The following is a 19334-nucleotide window of genomic DNA, read 5'->3' as shown; positions in this document are numbered from 1 at the left end:
ATTTTCAATGAACTTTTTTTTTTTTTGGCAACTCAGAAGAGCTTGATCAAACACTGCAACCAAATTTTCAGTGAATGAATCATATCACACGTTATTATTAACTAATGAGTGTTCATATATTAACACTGTACAAAATGTCAGGGGAGACTACTTTTTTATCTTGGTGGGTTGGAATATGAGGGAACATAATCCAAAAATCTCCGGCATTAAGATGACTTGAGAGAGAAAGGGGGCCTGGGGGAATTATCATCAGAAACAGACAACTTTAATCTCATTTCTGTGAGGTTGATGTATTGTAATATAAATTAATTTAAAATGTATTAACATCTATTAAGAAGGTGCAGTGACTGAGCAATAAAACGCTTGGTTCCAAAACCAAAGTTCCCAGGTTTGAATCCTGGGATTTTTTAATTTCAGGACCTTTGGGCGCCTTGAGCCCACCCAGCTCTAATGGGTACCTGATATTAGTTGAAAAAAAGTAAAAGCGGTTGGTCATTGTGCTTACCACATGACACCCTTGTCAACCCTAAGCCACAGAAACAGATGACCTTTACATCATCTGCCCTATAGACTACAAGGTCTGAAAGTGAAACTTTAACAACAATTAACGTTTGTGTAATTTAGAAAGATGAGAAAGTTTGTAATAAAGTTTGTGTATTTTAATTTCTGTGGTATCATTATTCAAATTGATGATTATATATAAAAAAACAACTGTGTAGGTGCAATTAGTTATGTCCTAGTAAAAGCATTTCAAACACGCCTGACTGTATACATAGTTTATTTGTCTATTTCCAAACTTGCAGCTTGTGTGTGTTGTCAAAGACATAAAATGAGATCTCCCCATGGTCCACCACAGCCCAGTGAATGGGGACATTGTCTTTAAAACGTGACCACAGCTCCTGGAACTCTGCTAGGCCTGGTGGTTCAGTGGAACTTCTGTCAAATACAAACAACAAATGACTATAAACAGAATGTTTAGTCTACTGTAATAATAATAAAAAAAAATTAAATAAGAAATTCTAAAATTTTTGTCCAAAAACCCAGTTTGAGTTTTTAATATTTGTTTATACCCTAACCATACAAACAGATATTCAGTGTTCCCTTGTTATCTCATTCTTTCTCATGGTTTTCAAAGACAAATTAAATTAATGAAAAATATTTATCGACAATTGTCTGTGTTTTGCATGACCTGGTAACGATCCTTTTGAAGATTTTTTTTTCCACATATATAGTATCTAATATACAGTAATAAATAAGTTTTATGAATTTTGCATAAAAATCTGAAAATGTAGATGTGAATGCATCTTTAAATGGTGAGTCCCCAAAGCAAATTTCTAACAGGACAAAAACCTAGAGTTTCATTTTTCTGAACATGTAAGTAGATTTGTTTATAAGGCACTTGTTTGGTTTACAAAGACAATGAGAAAGGGTTATAAAAACTTAAAATAATGTATGACTTAAAGGATATGAATAGGATTCTTGAAGAAACATCTGAACAATGTCAAACATTCTAAAACTAATATAACAATTAACTTACTAGAAAAACATAAAAACTACTTTAAAAAATGTCAACTAGTTGGCCTCAAATGATTCACACAAAGGTAAACAACTCTTCCAGTGGAATGTGTGGCTGAGAGGTAAAAACCTCTCAGATACCTATCAAGGGGGCTCGAGTTCGAATCCTGACTTGAGCAGAGATAGATTAGCCAAGAGCAGCACAAAAACCTTTTCCCAAATATGCCCCACTGGCTCAATAACAAGATTGGATCATATCACACTGAGCTTGCTATAAGCATGAAAGTTGAGCCATACTAAAGTGATTAAAAAAAAATGAGGACAAGCTAATAAGGAGCTCATGTGAAAAATAAAATGTGTTGTAACTGAGTGAGTGACTTACTTGCTGACACAGACTCTGTGATGAGGAACACCTGGAATGCTCTTCTTAAATTTACTGTCAGGCTGGTGGACATCGTAGGAGATTTTAATGCTCAGCATGCAGTCTGGACTATGGAACAAATAAAAACAAAATATTTCAAAAACATGTAGCAAGGGGGCATGTGCATGAGACAATACTAAGAAATCAAAGAGTAATGTATGTAACTCACTCAGGAGTCAATGTTTCGTTGTCAGTACTTTCAATTATACTTAGGCGATTTAGGACTGCCTCTGTGGAAAATAATAAATAATAGAAACATGAATAATTCTTTAAAATGTGATTTTTTTAGTGACAAAATTAAATTTTCAAAAAAAAATGAATAGTCTCACCATATGATGTGGCATCACTAGGATGAACCAACGGAGTGACCTCCCCTTCCCAATAATGAGCTACTGGGTTACTGGCCTTGTAATCTTTGGCAGCTTGTTTAATTTTGTTCTTATAAGTGGCCCAGTTTGAGAATGTAACTTTGGAACTGCATCCTGCTTCACCTGAGTGGCCTGGTATCCATTGGGGAAAAGAGAATTGGAGATTTTTTTTGCGTGCATCCCTTTCTTCTTCTTTAAGTTTCTTTTTGCTTTTATTTTTTTGAGACTGAATGAAAAGATATATGAATATTCAACAAGGTAATATGTAATTGTTAAATACATTTTTACAAATATCGAATAAGGTCTATTAAAAATAATCAATCTATTCTTTTTTTTTCATTTAAATATATTTACACACAAAAAAAAATCATTTCTAGGTTAGATAAATTTTTAAAATATTTAATGCACTCTTTACTTATTGTACATAACAGAGATTAAAAAAAAAAACATGATCAATAAAACAGTTCAAATGTAATTTTGTTATAAAAAAAACAACATATCTTACTTTAATTTTATACTGACTGACATCAAAGATTGATTCCCCACTGTCAACATTGATTTCTACATTTGGAGGTAGAAATTTCTGGTCAGGAAGTGCTAAGTGCAATATTTCTGTATTAGCAATGTCTGGAAGAACTGAAGAGTTGGATACATTTTCAACACCCTCAGTCTGTACAACAGTCTTTGAACAATGCATTTCCTCGTCATCTGTTTCATCAGTGGAACAACATTTCAGCGCTTTCTCTGTTTTAAGTTTCTCACGGCAGTCAACCCATGTATCTGAATAAAACTTACGACAAGCTACACCAACACTGTCAGTAGAAAGAAAATGTAAGCATTGATCTTGATCATGTTTTTCTTCTGTACTACTAGAATGTGAGGTTTCCTCATCAGCACAGCGAGGTCTTTTAGACTGACTATCATCATTTATTGAATCAACCTGAGAAATGTTTCGTTTTTCTGGGTGGGGCATTTTTTCATTGCTTACAACAGTTGGAACTAAGGTGGTGCAATTTTTCAAGTCACAATCATGACTTTGAACAATAGAGTTTCCATCTTTTACTGCCTTTAAACTATCTACTGTCCTTTCACTACTAGAATGCTCAGTACCATTGACTCTTTCATCCACATTGCTGTCTAAAGTATCCTGACTGGCTTCATTCCTGATCTCTAAATAACTAGGATTATCTCCATTGCTGGAACATTTTGTTAATTCAGGACTCAACACTATCTTTTTGTCTACATTTTCACTGATGACTGTGGGTTCATTCAAAAGCAAAGGAGATATGCCATTAGAGCTGGAAATAATGTCTGTGTCAATGGTATTGAGGTCCACAATGGTAACAGGAGCAGACGTGCCAGATGACTGACACTCCACTGCTGTAGATGTTTTACTTGCTCTCTTTTTTTGCTGACTTTTGTTCTTCCTGTCCAATCGATGTCGTTTTTTAAGATATTTATCTAAATTTATTTTTCTCTCGTATGGAGTTATTGATGGACTGAATAAAAAACAAACAAAAAAAAGTATAAATACATAATTCATTTTCCATAATATATTATTTAAAATTATCCTTAGTGGAAAATAAAATCACATTAAAACGTTGAATAAGTTTTCAGGGGGAAAAAAATCTCACTTGAGTTAGACCCTGCTTTACCATCAATAATTTGGAGTTCATGAATCACTTTTTCTTAACCAAGTAACTAACAAAAATAAATCTTTAGCATCAATAGTAATAAACTTTGAAATGCATCAAAATAGTTACAATGTACTGATGTTAAAATAATGTTCTAAAAACTACTTTTAGTACCTGTTTAAAGGTGTTACTCAGCCTAAAAACTAATTTTTTTAAAGCATCTGAGTAAGAAGTATAATACTGGTTAATTTGAATACTTGTTATATAATGAATCCAAAAACATTTTTAAAAAATTAATTCAATTTGAAAAAGAAGCTGTTTCTTTGGTGTGGTGATACCATAGAAACGTTTTGTGATTGCGAAATGTCATGAGAATGTGTGGACGACATTGATATAGTGTGTTATTTTATGAGCATCTTTTTCTGCCTTGCATCGTGTTTCTCAGACTTGTTATTGTCAATATTATACATGGTTATACTTAAGAAATGTGCTCCTTACTTCTCTTCATGTCTGATCACAACATATCCCAGTCTTTGAAGATAGGAATAGACTTGATACTCCTCAACACTTACATCAGAGCCTAAACACTTTGAGTATGCTTCCTGAACACTGAAGGGTACACCATCATGATAGACTTCCAGAGCATTCTACAAATGATATAAAATCTTTTAAACAGTATTTAATAAAAAGCTAATGAATGTTTGCTAATATTTAAAAGAAATAAATTAGGCTCGTACACTAGGATTAACACACACAAAAATAAAAACTAGAACTAGATGGTTCATCTTTTCTATTAACATATATTATTTGTAAATTTGTGCATGTTTTTTTATTTTAATATACATTACAAGAATATAGTAAAATTGAGAATTTATTTATTACAGCCATAATTCAATTTGTTTTTTAATATAAAACATAACTGTAATCAAATGATGTTTACTAAATATCCAAATTTTAATAAAATGGACTTTAATGGTCAAACTAATTAGTGTAATACTCACAGCCTCGATAAGAAATAAAGCTTCCTCTGGAAATAACCAATTTCTTTTTTCATCTGTGAAACCCATATGAGCCCAGAACTTTCCCTTAGATATAATGAAAGGATTACCAGAACAAAATATGTAAAAATCTGACAATTAAATACACCCACCCCCAAAAATATCTTATCACCTTCACCTATCCCTTAAGTCAGTTGGACCATTGTGGCACCACACAAGATCTGTGGACTGTCTTTCTCCATTCCTCTCTTATCTTATAAATACAGAGATTCCTTCAAATAAGCAGATAATTATGCCCTATGCATAATCATGTGATAAAGCTTAGGTACCACCACTTCTATCAGACCAATAACTAATTTAAGATGAAGAGTATAAACATTTTTTTTATTTATTTCTAATGGATCATCACAGCAGAGATTATTTGAAGCACTCAAAAAAACTTAGCTAAAATTAAGAGTTTCAGCACCAATATGAGGCACTTATTTCTATAGGTATATCACCAGGGGGAAAAAGTCTATCTACCTGGCCGGCATTCATAGCGATTATGAAATCTGACTAATCAGTGAATATCAGAGCTATGTATTTAGATAGCTGTCTTTGGTTTCTAGGGCATCTTAAGTTTTGCTTATTTTGTTTTTTTTTTCTAAATTAATGGTTTAGTTGTCTCATACTTGTCCAGGTCTGTGGATAGACATTTCAGAAATGTGTTGTTGTTGGACTGGATCTAGGTCTTGCTGTAAGTAGTAGTGTTCTTTGTCTACATTGTCAGTTTGAATGGCCATCAATGAAATGTGTAATGCTTCATTGGTGCCCTATTTTGACTTAGATTTAAAGTTTTAACACTACAGTCAATTTCACAAACTGTGGGAGGTAACGGGATCATCCTTCAATTGCATTTATGGCTTGATTAAAAAATTTTTAAATGCTTCTTGGTGATTTATCACATATCATTTCACTAGTTTTTCCCATCTTTGCTTGTATTTTACATTTATAATAGAGGAAAAGTTCACAACTAAAAAAAATATTAAAATGTGGAAATAATAATAAAAGTAGCAAATAATAAACACATGAAAAATACAATATTTATAATGATTTTATAATAATTTTATAGAACTAAGTGGTTTCATTTTAAAAAGAATGTTACTTACAGGTTTGCTAATATTTACAAGACATTTGGAACTATCCCATTCACCTTGGACTAAACTTTTTCTGTAACAAAATAAATTTACATTCTCACTTAAAATACATATATTTCGCTAATCATCAAATTAATTGTATATTATAATTGGTTAATAATATAGAAATAAATAAAACATTGTAATAACTTAAGGGAGGCAACTCAAGGAGGCAGGGATGTTTATTCACAGAACATCACAAAATACATTATAACAACATCTATCTCTAGCTCAGTCTTTTCACTTTGGCTCTAGACTTGGGCAGAAATCATTCTCTTCCTCATGTAAACATCCTTTCTAGTCTGGTTTCTAGAAGTGCGCACCTTCTGCACTAACTTGGATGGCAGTGCGCATGGCAGTTATAACAATATATTATCAAGATCTTATCAAAATTTATAATGTTATAAATTATCTATAATAAAAAAAATAGATAATTTAACAGCATTGCTTATGTCACATGTTCTGTGGATCTCTTTGCTTTTAAAATAATGTACTATTCAAATTTTAAAACTCATTAGTTATTTATTTACATGTGTATGAATGATTAATAAACAGATGAATGATTTGCTCTACTCACAGTTTTTCAACCCTAGGTTCACTGAGAATAGCCAATCTCTCTTGCATGAAAGCCTCCAATGATTTGGCCTGAAGCCAGGAGCCATTAGGCTCAAAATCTTTTTGTCCACCTTTAGAAGGGATAGTGCTGTCACGCTTGACACGATATTTGAAAAGATCCTTTGCACTGTAAAGATAAAATTGTAATAAGAAAAAAATATATACTGATCAATAAAGCTCATGCCAACAATTTAACCACTTTTTTTGTCTGGGTCACGTCCCTGATGACACCTCATTGTTCACAAAATGAGGACAGTTTTACCTAGCTCAAATTAGGTCATGTGTCATCACGCTTAGCTGCCAGGAAGAAGCCGATTAAAACTTAGTTCAAGGCTACAGCAGGGAAATAAAATTAACATAAGTTAAATTAAAATACAACAGGGTATTGAGTTGTCATGGTTCTTTATTCTAAGAAAAGATATAAAAGGAAGTGTGGTAGCTTGGAATGAGAGAGAGAACTAGAAAGTTAGACTTAGAACTCGCTAGTTTAAAAGTAAATAGTTACTCATTTTATTGATCATTATTACTGTATCCTGTATCTGCTTTATATATCTACTGTACATACATTTATTATTTCAAGTTTGAGTTAAAAAAAAATTAAACTCTATAAAAGTATATCAACACTTTAATACTTCATTGTTTATTAAAGTGTTTAAACTATTAATTAAGGCACCTCCGGATTTGCATGTCACAAGTTTATCTCATCAAGTCTTACAAACAGTCTGAATAAGAGCACTGAATAGAAGACTGAATGGAAGTCTGAATGGAAGACTGAACTGAAATATATATTAGGTTGTTGGGGCCAAAGTATTGTGAATTTAAATCCTGATGGTAACATTTTTTTAAGATTTAGAAAATGTTACTATCCACCAAATGGGATAAGTTGTTTCCTGATTGAAAGACTTGACTTTTGAATCCTTAGAAAAGCCAGACATTTGTTGGGATGCCAACAGTTTGTTCATTACATTGGATCCAAGACACCTTTAATGAATCATCTACTCCAATGATGAAAAAAAAACTAGAAAATCTAATCCTGTGTTAGAGCCTGGTCAAGAAACTTCATCATGCAGCATAATGTCTCAAATTTCTAGAAAGCTAAGTGGTTTGGCAGACACATTTCCTCATTAAAGATGCTCTTACCAGTATGCAAAGTTTTGGTGTGAGAAGTTCTGATGATAATTTATAGAACAAAACTTTTTATAATTAATATTTTATTCATTATATTATTAGTATGATAAATATATTTTGACTACTTTATTAATACATATTGTGAACTGTGGATGCAGCCTAGTTGTGTGATATGTGCTAGGGACTGTTGTCTCAATGGTTCCTGGTTCGAACCCTACCCAGTGCCATCCTGTAGGAAGGTTGGGCTAATAGGTAATAATCTTCAACTCTGAAAGAACATCTGAAGCATGTTAAACAAACTTTAATAGGTTAGATTTATACCTGAGAACATGATATTGACATGCTTTAGCCCACCACCACCCATAAATTTAAGGTGAGGTGTATAAAAAGAACATAATGACACCATAAATGTAATAATAAACCATTTTCTATCATTGTTTCATTTTGTTTTCAGACAATATTAAATCCCACACACATTATAGCTTGAGTGACCAAACATTAATTACACAACAAACATAAATCCCAAATCTAATGGACAAAAAATAATATTGTTCTTTACTTGGAAAATGTTTGAACACAAACACACTTACAAAACAAAGCTCTGTATCATTCTTTTTAAAGACAATATAATGAAAAGATACAATGTACCAATGTACTTTTATTCCACAAAATAATTGAACTAAAACTTACATTAGCTCCCTAGGCTCCCCATTTCAGATTTACTGAATTCTTATCTATACCATAATCAGATCTATATAGATACCTTACAAAACAAAAAAAAATTAACAAAATACTTACCTCAAAACTGAGTCTTTACACAAGTCATAAAAAGACATTGTAATTATGATGACGTTTCACAGTAACATACAAAGATACACAGTCTGGGCTTGGCAAGTTGACAAAGTTATTTCAATATAATATATATATCAAAGATGACAATAACTCATGCTGCCTAAGATGACAAGATGAAATGGTGAAAATCTTCTAATTGTAATTTGTTTGTGCCTATCAGGAGTTAGGCCAATCTATTGCCACTGATGTGTCTCAACTTACAAAAAAGTGTATTGGATTTTAGTGTTGAAAATTATATTATATATATAGATCTAGAAGCTCTTCTACAGTGTAGCTTTACATGTGATACTTCTTGACTAGGAATTATACTCATTGCTTAACTTCACAGAAATAATTGACAAAGATTATATGAATTAAATTTTATTGTGGCTAATTATCTGTATTTTGTGACGCTCATCTACAGGATTACTAATAATAATAATATAATTATAATAAATAGAATTAATAAAATATTATGTATAAATATATTTTAATATATACATTTCTAGAATCTAGATCTATCAATAGAATAGAATAAACTATAAAAAATATTATAATTATAGATATACTAGATCTAGAATCTCCAGATCTATACTTAGTAATACTCTTAGAATTAGAAGTCTAACAAGACTAACAGCAGAGTCTAAGTCTCTAATAATAATCTAATCTTAGGACTTATAAATCTAGTCAATTTAGTCAAATACTAATTAATTACTACCCTAAAACTTAAATAATAAATAAACTTGACTTAAGTCAAGTTAAGTGAAACAGTGACTAGAGTTTAGAATATAATTATATAATATTATACTTTATTGTCTTTATAGACCTCTATATTATAATAATTATATTATACTAGTCTATTTCTATATAAAGATCTAGTTTATATACTATAATAATCTTATATAATACAGACGTTACTTCAAAATCTATAATAATAATATTATACTGACTCAATTATCAATACTGAGTATAGTCACAGTGTAGATCTAATACTAATAACTAATAGTCTAGAGTCTAGATATATACTATAAATATTAAGTTTATATAGTTATATACTATAATAAAATTAATATAGTTAAAAATAGAATTAATAGTTTAATATAGACAATATAGATGTAGTAATTATACTTATAGTTAGAGTAGTTAATACTTATACTAAGACTATAGTGACGACTATAGACTATAGTACTATATATAGTTATATAGTCATAGATTCTAGACTGATTCTAGATCTTAAGTGTTAATTTACTTGAATCTAAATCTAGAATCTAGACTCTACTCTATTGACTATTCTACTAGTCTAGACTTCTAGACCTAGATTCGCCCGTGTTTCGGTTATTATAGATTGAAGATACTATATCGACTTAAATATAGAATATAGATCTAGATATATAGAAGTAGGTCTATCTAGTTATTCTAGTAATGTTCAAGCCTAGGATTTGATTAGATGAAACTTCGGAAAAAGTTTCATCTTTTACAAAAATTTGTATTCACTGATTAGACTGATACAGAGAAAGAGTAAATCTAAAAGTAGTAAAAGTTTTCAGCTATCTTCTTAAATAACGCAAAAATTTTAATCTAGATAAATAGACTCTATTTAAGGTCTAGAATCTACACTAGATCTAGAATCTATAATGTTTAGAAACAAAATATCAATAAGCAAATTTAGATTTTTTGTTCATTGGTGTAAACCTTTAGGCTTAGCCTTTAAAAAAAAAAATTGAGCTAGTCTAGTCTAGATCTAGTATATAGATCTATCTATGTCAGTGTAGATTTAGATCAAACTTTTTAATTTTCTTTTGTGTACATGCGCAACAACTTGTGTACGAAATGTTTGGAAGGAATGTCTGATTACGAAGACCTAACAACACAGGTTTGCTCTTCAGTATTTAGATCTAGATCTAGAGATCTAACGAATTTAAAAGAATGTTGGATGGTTATCTCGAAATTTGAACAAAATGGATCGTGAGTACATTTTGCGTGGCTTGCATTTCAAAATGCTAAGCCTAAAGTGCTAAAGCTTTCTCCAGGTTTATAATTTTAATAAATTAGTGATAGATGATAAAATAATAGTAATAGATAGATCTAATTATTAATATTATGGTTTACAGTTACTCGATCGGAGTCGAGTGGACGAGAATCAGAATGTAACGAATGTTTCAATGACAATCAATGTAATGAATGTATTCATTATAAGACATTATCAATCATTATGAAAAAAAATAAATATATGATTGATTAGGATTATTATTCATATTCATTTTTTATCATTTATTGAGATCTAATCTATATTAGTTCACTGGGTGTCAGTGTCACTCATCATGATCATTTAAATTTACAATTTGATTTAGAGTAATTTAGACTATCTATAATCTAGTAGTATTAGAATCTAGATTTATAGATTGGTGTAAGTCAAATCAGTATAACAATGAATAAAAACTGTAATACTAATAGTCACTAAAATTGTGCAGAATTAGATCTAGAAGGTAAAGAAAGAAATCTAAGGTCCACAGGCTGCGGTTATATACTACCAGGATATATTCATGTATGGAAAAGTACAGTATTAATAAGAACATAATTAAAATAATCCAGAACCTTTACAAGCAGGCCACTTGTACATCGTTCTTAAAAAATAATATTGGGGGTTGGTTTAAAACCACAGTTGGAGAAGATATGGCTGCCTACTTTCACTAACACTTTTTAAATATATCTTCCTTGAAAGGATAATGGAAGATGCTCTTACAAAGGCACTGTAAGCATTGGCCAAAAAGAAAAAGAGCTTGTTGACTTGGTGACTTGACATAGACAAGTCTTATGGAAATCTATAAAAACACACATTGTGACCTATACCCAACAGGGCTTTAAAATGGACATCAGTATTGGAGGCGAAAAGCTGACAAGTGTAAATTGCTTTAAATACCTTAAAACTATCATTTCAGACATAGGAACCAAACATGAACTATTGGTTAGAATTGCACAGTCCAGAGCACTTTCAAAGCTCAGAACCATTTGGAAGGATAAAGTTAAAGCCCTCGACATAACTAGAGAAGAGGATCCTAGCAATGGATTAGAGAAACTATAGAAAGATCCTACGTATCACCTACAAAGACTTTATAAATGAAGTGATTCTTAATAGGATGACCTGTCAAAAAACTAAAACTCACAAAGTCCTCTGGGTTTGCAAAGACTTTCCGTCAAGGAACAGTACCAGGGAAAGATGTCACTGTAAGAGATTCTACTTAAAGTAAAAGACAGAGAGAAATGGGGTAAGATGATTGACAGATCATGTGTGGTGCCCTAATGGCTAATTGGACTAAAGGATAGGTGAAGGTAAAGATTTATAAACAGAATAAGCCGATACAGTAAAAAAAAAGTCTCTTGAATTGGTTATGTATTAACTAGTCCTGAATTTATAGAAATATAAATAATAAATTCACTGTTCTACTGTTACACTTTTCTTTTGTTTTCAGACTCCAAAGGTAGAAGAAAGTGGACCAATGGTGATCAAGACTTCCAAATGCCTCTAAGTGTAAACTCATATTCTTTATTGTTGAGTAGTCTTTTGAAAGTGCCAAGTTATAACAACTGTTGTTGTGAAATAATAATTGAGTTTGATCACATTTTTACCAAGCTTATAGCAACTCACTCTGTCTGTCTGGTAAAGAGTTGGTAAATGTTATTTCTCCCACACACAGTCTCAGATCAATTTGAAATTTGGCACAATTATTTCTTGTATCTGACAAATCAAGAATCAATTTAAAAAAAAAATTAAGAAAAATTTTTAAAAGCCAATTAGTTAATTAACTATTGGTAATTAATTAGTTTGTTTGGTTTTAAACAAGGGAAATAAATTGTACTTGACAGATGTGGTAGTATACGTTGAATTAGTCCCCTTGAGGAGGCTTGAGCTATGAGTGAGCAAGTTTTTTTTTTTTTTGTCTGTGTTTAAAAAAGGGACCTCAATAGCATTCACCCAGATAATCCTTTCTTTTTCCCTTCCTTTCACAACTAAACTAGTCAAGACAAATGATCATATTGCATTGAGAAAGTTAAATCATGACATTGCTTTAAACAAAAAACAATTAGTAAAAAAAAATTTAATTGCACACTTATATTATCATTAGTCTAGATCTATTACAAATTTAATCACTTGACTGATCAAAACTTATTGATCAAAAAGTAAGAAGACAGCTGCAGAATGAATACATAAACAATATAATATCTTAGGATAACAACAAAAACTTATGGTCATACATTAAGTCTAAGGAAATTGATACAACAGGCATTAAAAGGAGAAGATAACTTAACACATAATGATAATGAAACTAAAGTTAACATCCTAAATAAATACTTTGCATCAGCATTCTCAGCCCCAGGAGACAAAGACATATTACTTAATTTGAATGAAGTAGACAACTTAGGAGATATAGAAGTACAAGAAAAGGGGATACAAAAACTATTAGGAAACATTAAACAGAATAAAGCATCTGGACCTGATTGTATTCCAGCTAGATTGCTCAAAGAACTAAGCAATGAGCTAACACCAGTGTTCAAAATACTTTTTCAGGCATATCTTAACCAGGACAGAGTACCAAAGGACTGGAAAGAAGCTAATGTCACCCCTTATTTAAAAAAGGAGAAAAATCTTACCTACAGACCAGTATCACTAACCAGCATCTCATGTAAAATCCAAGAACACATAATATCTAGCAACATCATAAACCACTTAGACAAATATAATGTCCTTACTCCATACCAACATGGCTTAAGGAAATATAGATCATGTGAAACACAACTAATAGGACTAATTGATGATTTTTCAAAAGGTTTAGATAATAGTGAGAAAATAGATGCTAGATTTTTCCTAGGCTTTTGACAAAGTTCACCACCATAGTTTGCTTAAAAAATTAAAAATATTTTGGCATTAATTTTCCATTGCATCAGTGGATTAAAGATTGTCTGATAGGGAGAGAACAAATTGTAGTAATAAATTGTTCTAAGTCAACACCAATAGCAGTAAAATCAGGTCTACCTCAAGGAATGGTGTTAGGTCCTTTACTATTTTTAATTTACATAAATGATTTACCAGATTTACCAAACTGCATTAGTTCAGGAATAAAAGTCAGATTATTTGCAGATGATTGCATAATATATAGAAGAACAATAAAAACAACACAAGATACAGAAATTTTACAAAGAGAATTAGATGAATTACAGAAATGGGAATCAAATTGGAGCATGTCTTTCCACCCAGAAGAATGCCAGTTATTAAGAGTAACAAAAAAACTAAAACAAATTAATTCATCTTATCTTATTCATGGTAAACCAGTAACACAGACTAAAAACACAAAATACTTAGGTGTTATAATAAATACAAAACTGTCATGGAATCCCCATATTGATGAAACTATCAAAAAATCAAACAAAGCATTAGGGTTTATTAAAAGAAATTTCTATAATGAAATAAGAACATAAATAAAAACTAAAATGTTATTTAACGTTGGTTAGGCCAGTAATAGAATATGCATCCTCTGTTTAAGACCCCCTCAACTCAAGAAAACATTAAGAAACTGGAACAGACACAAAATAGAGTAGTGAGATTCATAACAAATGAATATTCACATTTGACTAGAGTAACACCTTTAGTAAAATCACTAAATTTAGAAAGCCTTCAGGATAGAAGACTCAAAAGTAAAGTATCAATTATACATAAAACAATGAACCATAATCTTCAAATACAAAAACAAAATGTAATAAAATACTTACAAAGACACAAAGATAAAGGCACATTCCTTGTTCCATATGCCAGGACAAATTTGTACAAATGCTCCTTCTTCCCAAGTGCTATTAGAGCATGGAATGGGTTGCCTGAGCTAGCCAGGAAAACCAGTGACCTTAGCAGAATTTAGGTCATTGGTTAATATGCATGACTAAATGCATGACGCATAGCACATAATCATCTTCTTTTTTGAAGTAACATCTGTATTATATAAGATAAGAGATTGATACAAATACACTTAATATAAGCTTTGTTGTTTTTTTTAAAGTATTTTTTATGTTTTTCTTGTTTAATTAATACAATATTTCACCACAGTTTGTATTATTCCATTAAATACAAGCATAAACAATATTTTAATATACTAAACAGATACCAGTTGCAAAAGAAGAGGTTCCTCCCCAGTATGAACACTATTTGCATTTATTACAAGAAAGAAACAGGTGCTCTTTAAGTATAAGTTAATGTAGTTTTAATAGTATTTCACTAAAAAAAAATGTTCAGGAAGGCTAAGCTATATAAACATGCATTTTTCTTTTATAAAACATTGTATTAAAAATAAAGAGGATTAGAAAAAAAAAAGTTGTAATGTTTTTAAAACATGCTTTTGTGAAATCCCTAGGCTGTTTAAAAAGTTGCGCCAGAAAGATAGGAAAGAAATAGAACTGGAAAAGAAAGAGAAAGGCTTCACAGTGTACTTAAACTCTTCTTTCTCTGCTGGAAAAGATACGAGGAACAAGTTTGATGCCAACAGAGAACTACAGAGAAGGAAAACTACTAATGCAGCTGGTTAGTTTGCTTAAATCAAAATTCTAATTTGACCCCATGTTTTTTTTTTAATATATATGTGAGGGTAAAAATATGAGACCAGTAGATGAAAAAACAAAAGCTAAATTAAATACATTTTAAACAGTGACACACTGAATTATTTATCAACTTCATAAACTTCAGTGCAATCCTAAAAAGTCTATTAAATTTTTGTTGCAAGAATTGTGTAGTAAACAGGTTTTTTTTTTGCATAACATGGACACATTTTTTAATTGTTTTAGGAATTTCATTTTCTAGCCTTAAAAATGCTTTCAAGAGAAATAATGTACAACATGGGAAATCTACTAACGTTTTTCTTTTTTGCCACATATTTGTAGGGGTTGTTTTTCTTATTTATTAAACTAATCTAATTATGATGTCAACATTTAGTTTTACTTAACCAGTTATTTCTATTTAACCATATAAGTTTACACTACAAGCACAAAAATACCACTGACTGCTGATTTATGTAGATCTCAACTGTCCAATGGATTTGCATGAAATTTCGTACACATTTCCCTTTTACCTCTTAGGTGCTCACTAAGACTTTATTTTGGCAGATTTACAGCTTGAACACCACAATTTTTGGAAAAAAACACCAGCTTTCTATTAAACTTTTTTATTTCCCCTAAAGGCCTCATTCTGTATATATAAACATAAATAGAAATAGCCCCAAAAATAGGGCATCCATATTGAGGCCTTTAGAAAATGCTTTTTTTTAGGCCTGAAACTGATTGAAGAATATTTTAAAAAAAGGTAAAACTAACCAAAGATGCTTGATCAAAAAAGTGTGTGGGGAGGGGTAGATCCAGAAAAGTGTGTGGGGAGGGGTAGATCCAGAAAAATGTGTGGGGGAGGGGTAGATCAATTGGAGGATGCTTAAGAAAAGTGTCATTATAATTAAAAGTGCTGAAAAATCTGAAAAAAAAAGGTGGGGGGGTTCCATCAGAATACTATTGTAAGTATAATCAAAGTGTAGTTTTGAATTTTAAATATTTATACTCAATATATTCTCATAGATCAGGTAACTAGATCCAAACAAACTGATTCTGCTAGACAAGTTCTTGAGAGACGTCGTCATTGGAATATCTCTTCAGTTGAATTTACTTCAGCTGATGGCCAGAGACACAAAATCAAGCCACCAGGTCAGTTAGTTATATTTTTTATACATTTTTTCTACTTATTTAAGTTCTCTTGTGTGAAAATCTGTGGCAGCCATCTTTGCTAATGAAAATTTCACAACACATTTAGTGCTCCTATAAATGCATTATTTGTGTTATTTACTAAGTTTTCTATTTACTCCATTGCTTAGAGATTCTCACTGGACATTACCAAGAGGATTTTGAAGATGATGAGGTTTGATCACACTTTATGCTCTTCATAAATAACCAATAACCCTTTCTGTGTCAGTACAAAATAATTAAATATATTAAGTTTTTAAATACCTTATTATCATTTATAATTGTACCTGTCATAAATATATATATGCATAGCTCTGAAGATAACTGTTATTATATAAGAAGTTTCATCCTAATAATCCATAACAGTTTGAAAGCAAAATGTCATCGCTAGACTTGAATGATGATGACAGCGGTGTAAACAATTCCTCATCATTGACAACACCCAGGAAACAGAAAACCAGTTTCTTGAAGAGAGTGGTGGCGGCTAAGAAAGAAGAGAGTGAAACTGAAAACACTGTAGTTATCAAGATGGAGGACATTAAGGTTTACAGTTTGTTTTTGTTTGTTTTTATTTTTAAACAATATTTTTGACGATGTAAAGAAAAATCATCTTGATAAAGCGTGTAACAAAAACGGTTGTTTTTCTTCTTTACAGAAGTTGCGAGAAAGTTTGCAGAAAAATCAGACAATAAGACAAAGTATCGCCATGGATTCAGACTCTGTAAGTGTTTCTATATTTAAGTAGATTTTATTGTGTTTAGAGTTCATGAACTGAAGAGTGTAGAAAAAAAATGTTATTTAGATTATAAATGGACATAAATGAGTAACATCTTTTTATTCTCTAGTTTCGATGATTGGATTTTTAAAACAGAAAGAACTATAAGTAACAGTGAATGTATTGTGAGGGAATGAGAACAGAGTTAGTTGCAGAGATAATTACTTCATCACATAATTTTTTTTTCATTATTTTTTAATAATATTCTTTAGGATGATGATCCAGTGGAGAAATGTTTTAAGGTTAGGGCATGATGTTAAATTTCTTTGTTGTATTTACCTCAGTTCTATAGTTACACTTGGGTACCCACAACAATTCTCAGCATCTTTAAATGTTAACAGCATGTCATTCTTACCATCTTTGAATGTCAACTGCATGTCATTTTCACCATCTTAAAATATCTTCTCATATTTGTAACATGCTTTTAGTTTGGTCCTGTGCTTTTGTTAGTAATTAGTTAATGATGATTTCTTAAATCTAATTATTAAATCTATTTAATTGTTTTTAATGCCTGTTTGTTATATCTTTCAGTTTTGTTTTATTTTAAATTACATTCAATCACACAAACATTCTTGTGTCCCAGCTTGTCAAGAAATTATTACATCTGGAACAAAAATCTTACATTCATTTATGCAGGTTGTGACAAAAGAGAGATGTAGAATAAATATTTAGACCTATTGCCTGTTGTTTTTTTTCCAGAGTTTCTCAAAGCATGACCCTTTGCAGTAGAATGTATTTTTTTTTTATATTACTAAACATGCTACATATACATGATTCTTAAAAAGCAATGATTGCACTAAGACAGTGTTTCCCAAACTATTTCCTTAACAAAATACTTGACACATTCTGAGTATTTAATTTAGCAGAACACTTTGCTTATTTTTTAGTGAGATTAATTCACGTTGTGGCTTACTATACTAATTTATTATTCCAGTAGTTTATGGAACACCTATTCAGGCCTTGTAGACCACTAGGGTTTCGCAGAACACAGTTTGGGAAACACTGCACTAATAGATATTTAAATTGTTTATGGCTTCAAAATTTTTTGTGAACAAAGATTTCCATTCAGTCTTTTATCTCTTGCTAACTTTGTGCTGTACTTTACTGTAGCTTCTGGTACTAAGTGTAAACTTAGATTGCACAAGGGATAACATAATTACTTTCTAAATCTGAAATTAATAGTATCATTGTTATCTTTCAAATATTTCTAATGTCTTTTAGCTTTTTGAGGATGTTACTTCTGCTTTATTGTTAATTTGTATAAGTGCTGAAGATCTAATCGGGGGGAGGGGGGGGGGGTATTTCTGCCCTATATTATTAATATTATTAAATTTAATTGTTGGTAAATCAAAATATCCAGAAACAAAACAAAAATGTTTTACAGAGAATTTACAATAATAAAACTTTACAGAATTGGTGATTTATTTTTGTGCACATATGTATCATGTTTCTAAATTCATATTATTTGATTCATTAAATATTTTTTTTTTTTCAGAATGATTCTGATGGTGAAAGAATCTCTCCAATAGATGAAGAGATTGAAGAACTGATCTACAGTGATGATGATAACTATGACAACAGAAAAGTCAATTATGGGGTTATGAAGCCTTCAAAACTCTTTAAACCTGGAGATACATTAGTCTTAGAGTTTCAGCCCATACAAAATAAAAGTAACTCTCTTTTTACAATTCAGTTGAAGCATTGTTCTTTCTTTCAAATGCCATAAAATCTCAATGCTAATATATGAAAATGGCCCACTAAACAGTTAGATGTTAAGCTGGAACTAAATAATTGAAAAGGACTTCTAGCTGTTTTTTTATTATTGCATTTCAATATTGAATATGCCAAATCATTTCTGGAATGTTTAAAATAAACTGTTTGTAAACAAAAACTAGAAATAGATTAAATAAATCATCATCATCAAACTCCAATTGAGTGAGGGCTTGAGAGGCTTAAATCCTCTCTTGCAAAAGCCCTGTCATACAGAATATGAGGCACGGCTTCCTCTTCTTCCCAGCAGACGGGCACCGTGAATTGAAATTTGGCCATAGCCATGAGAAATATGAGCCAACAGGACAGTGGACTATCCTGCACTGTGCTATAATAACTT

The 19334-nt window shown here is 30.9% G+C and overlaps 2 protein-coding genes across 10 annotated transcripts in view; one reads left to right on the top strand and one right to left on the bottom strand.

Annotated features, from left to right (window-relative positions):
* Positions 1-761: 761 nt before the first annotated feature.
* LOC106069144 (tRNA-splicing endonuclease subunit Sen54-like) lies at positions 762-10431 on the bottom strand. Of its 5 annotated transcripts, none has more exons than XM_013228747.2 (11): positions 10378-10431; positions 8653-8806; positions 6689-6853; positions 6085-6145; positions 4940-5023; positions 4437-4585; positions 2810-3803; positions 2266-2530; positions 2106-2166; positions 1898-2005; positions 762-960 (listed from the first exon to the last, which is right to left on the bottom strand). In XM_013228747.2, exons 2-11 carry the CDS (start codon positions 8688-8690, stop codon positions 786-788), a joined length of 2100 nt encoding a protein of 699 aa, XP_013084201.2. In that variant the 5' UTR covers positions 8691-8806; positions 10378-10431; the 3' UTR covers positions 762-785. The 5 variants fall into 5 exon arrangements, with proteins under 5 accessions (XP_013084201.2, XP_055875338.1, XP_055875340.1 ...); XM_056019363.1 differs by lacking the exon at positions 10378-10431 and adding an exon at positions 10000-10349; XM_056019365.1 differs by lacking the exon at positions 10378-10431 and adding an exon at positions 9935-9952.
* Positions 10432-10477: 46 nt separating this feature from the next.
* LOC106069135 (katanin-interacting protein-like) overlaps positions 10478-19334 on the top strand; it is a 36341-nt gene continuing 27484 nt past the window's right edge. For 2 of the 5 annotated variants that reach the window (XM_013228732.2, XM_013228731.2), the window contains exons 1-10: positions 10501-10650; positions 12156-12214; positions 14834-14904; positions 15084-15250; positions 16288-16413; positions 16581-16624; positions 16816-16992; positions 17105-17170; positions 17437-17466; positions 18720-18894. In XM_013228732.2, the coding sequence (XP_013084186.2) occupies positions 10644-10650; positions 12156-12214; positions 14834-14904; positions 15084-15250; positions 16288-16413; positions 16581-16624; positions 16816-16992; positions 17105-17170; positions 17437-17466; positions 18720-18894 (922 nt within the window). In that variant the 5' untranslated portion in view covers positions 10501-10643. Of the gene's footprint in view, positions 10651-10696; positions 10716-12155; positions 12215-14833; positions 14905-15083; positions 15251-16287; positions 16414-16580; positions 16625-16815; positions 16993-17104; positions 17171-17436; positions 17467-18719; positions 18895-19334 lie in introns of those variants that run through there. The other 3 variants (XM_013228734.2, XM_056019358.1, XM_013228733.2) reach the window with 3 other exon arrangements.

This window comes from Biomphalaria glabrata, chromosome 2, assembly GCF_947242115.1.
Source record: "Biomphalaria glabrata chromosome 2, xgBioGlab47.1, whole genome shotgun sequence".
NCBI lineage: Eukaryota > Metazoa > Mollusca > Gastropoda > Planorbidae > Biomphalaria > Biomphalaria glabrata.
This window is presented reverse-complemented; position numbering and strand designations above follow the sequence as displayed.

Bases quoted from the DNA above. Each gene is read 5' to 3' on its own strand.
- LOC106069144 (XM_013228747.2), bottom strand. From the start codon at position 8,690: ATGTCTTTTTATGACTTGTGTAAAGACTCAGTTTTGAG. The intron at 5,024-6,084 runs GTAAGTAACATT...ATTATATCTAAG, and splicing joins TTGTAAATATTAGCAAACCT to GGAAAGTTCTGGGCTCATAT. The intron at 2,531-2,809 runs GTAAGATATGTT...CTTTTCATTCAG, and splicing joins TCAGTCAGTATAAAATTAAA to TCTCAAAAAAATAAAAGCAA.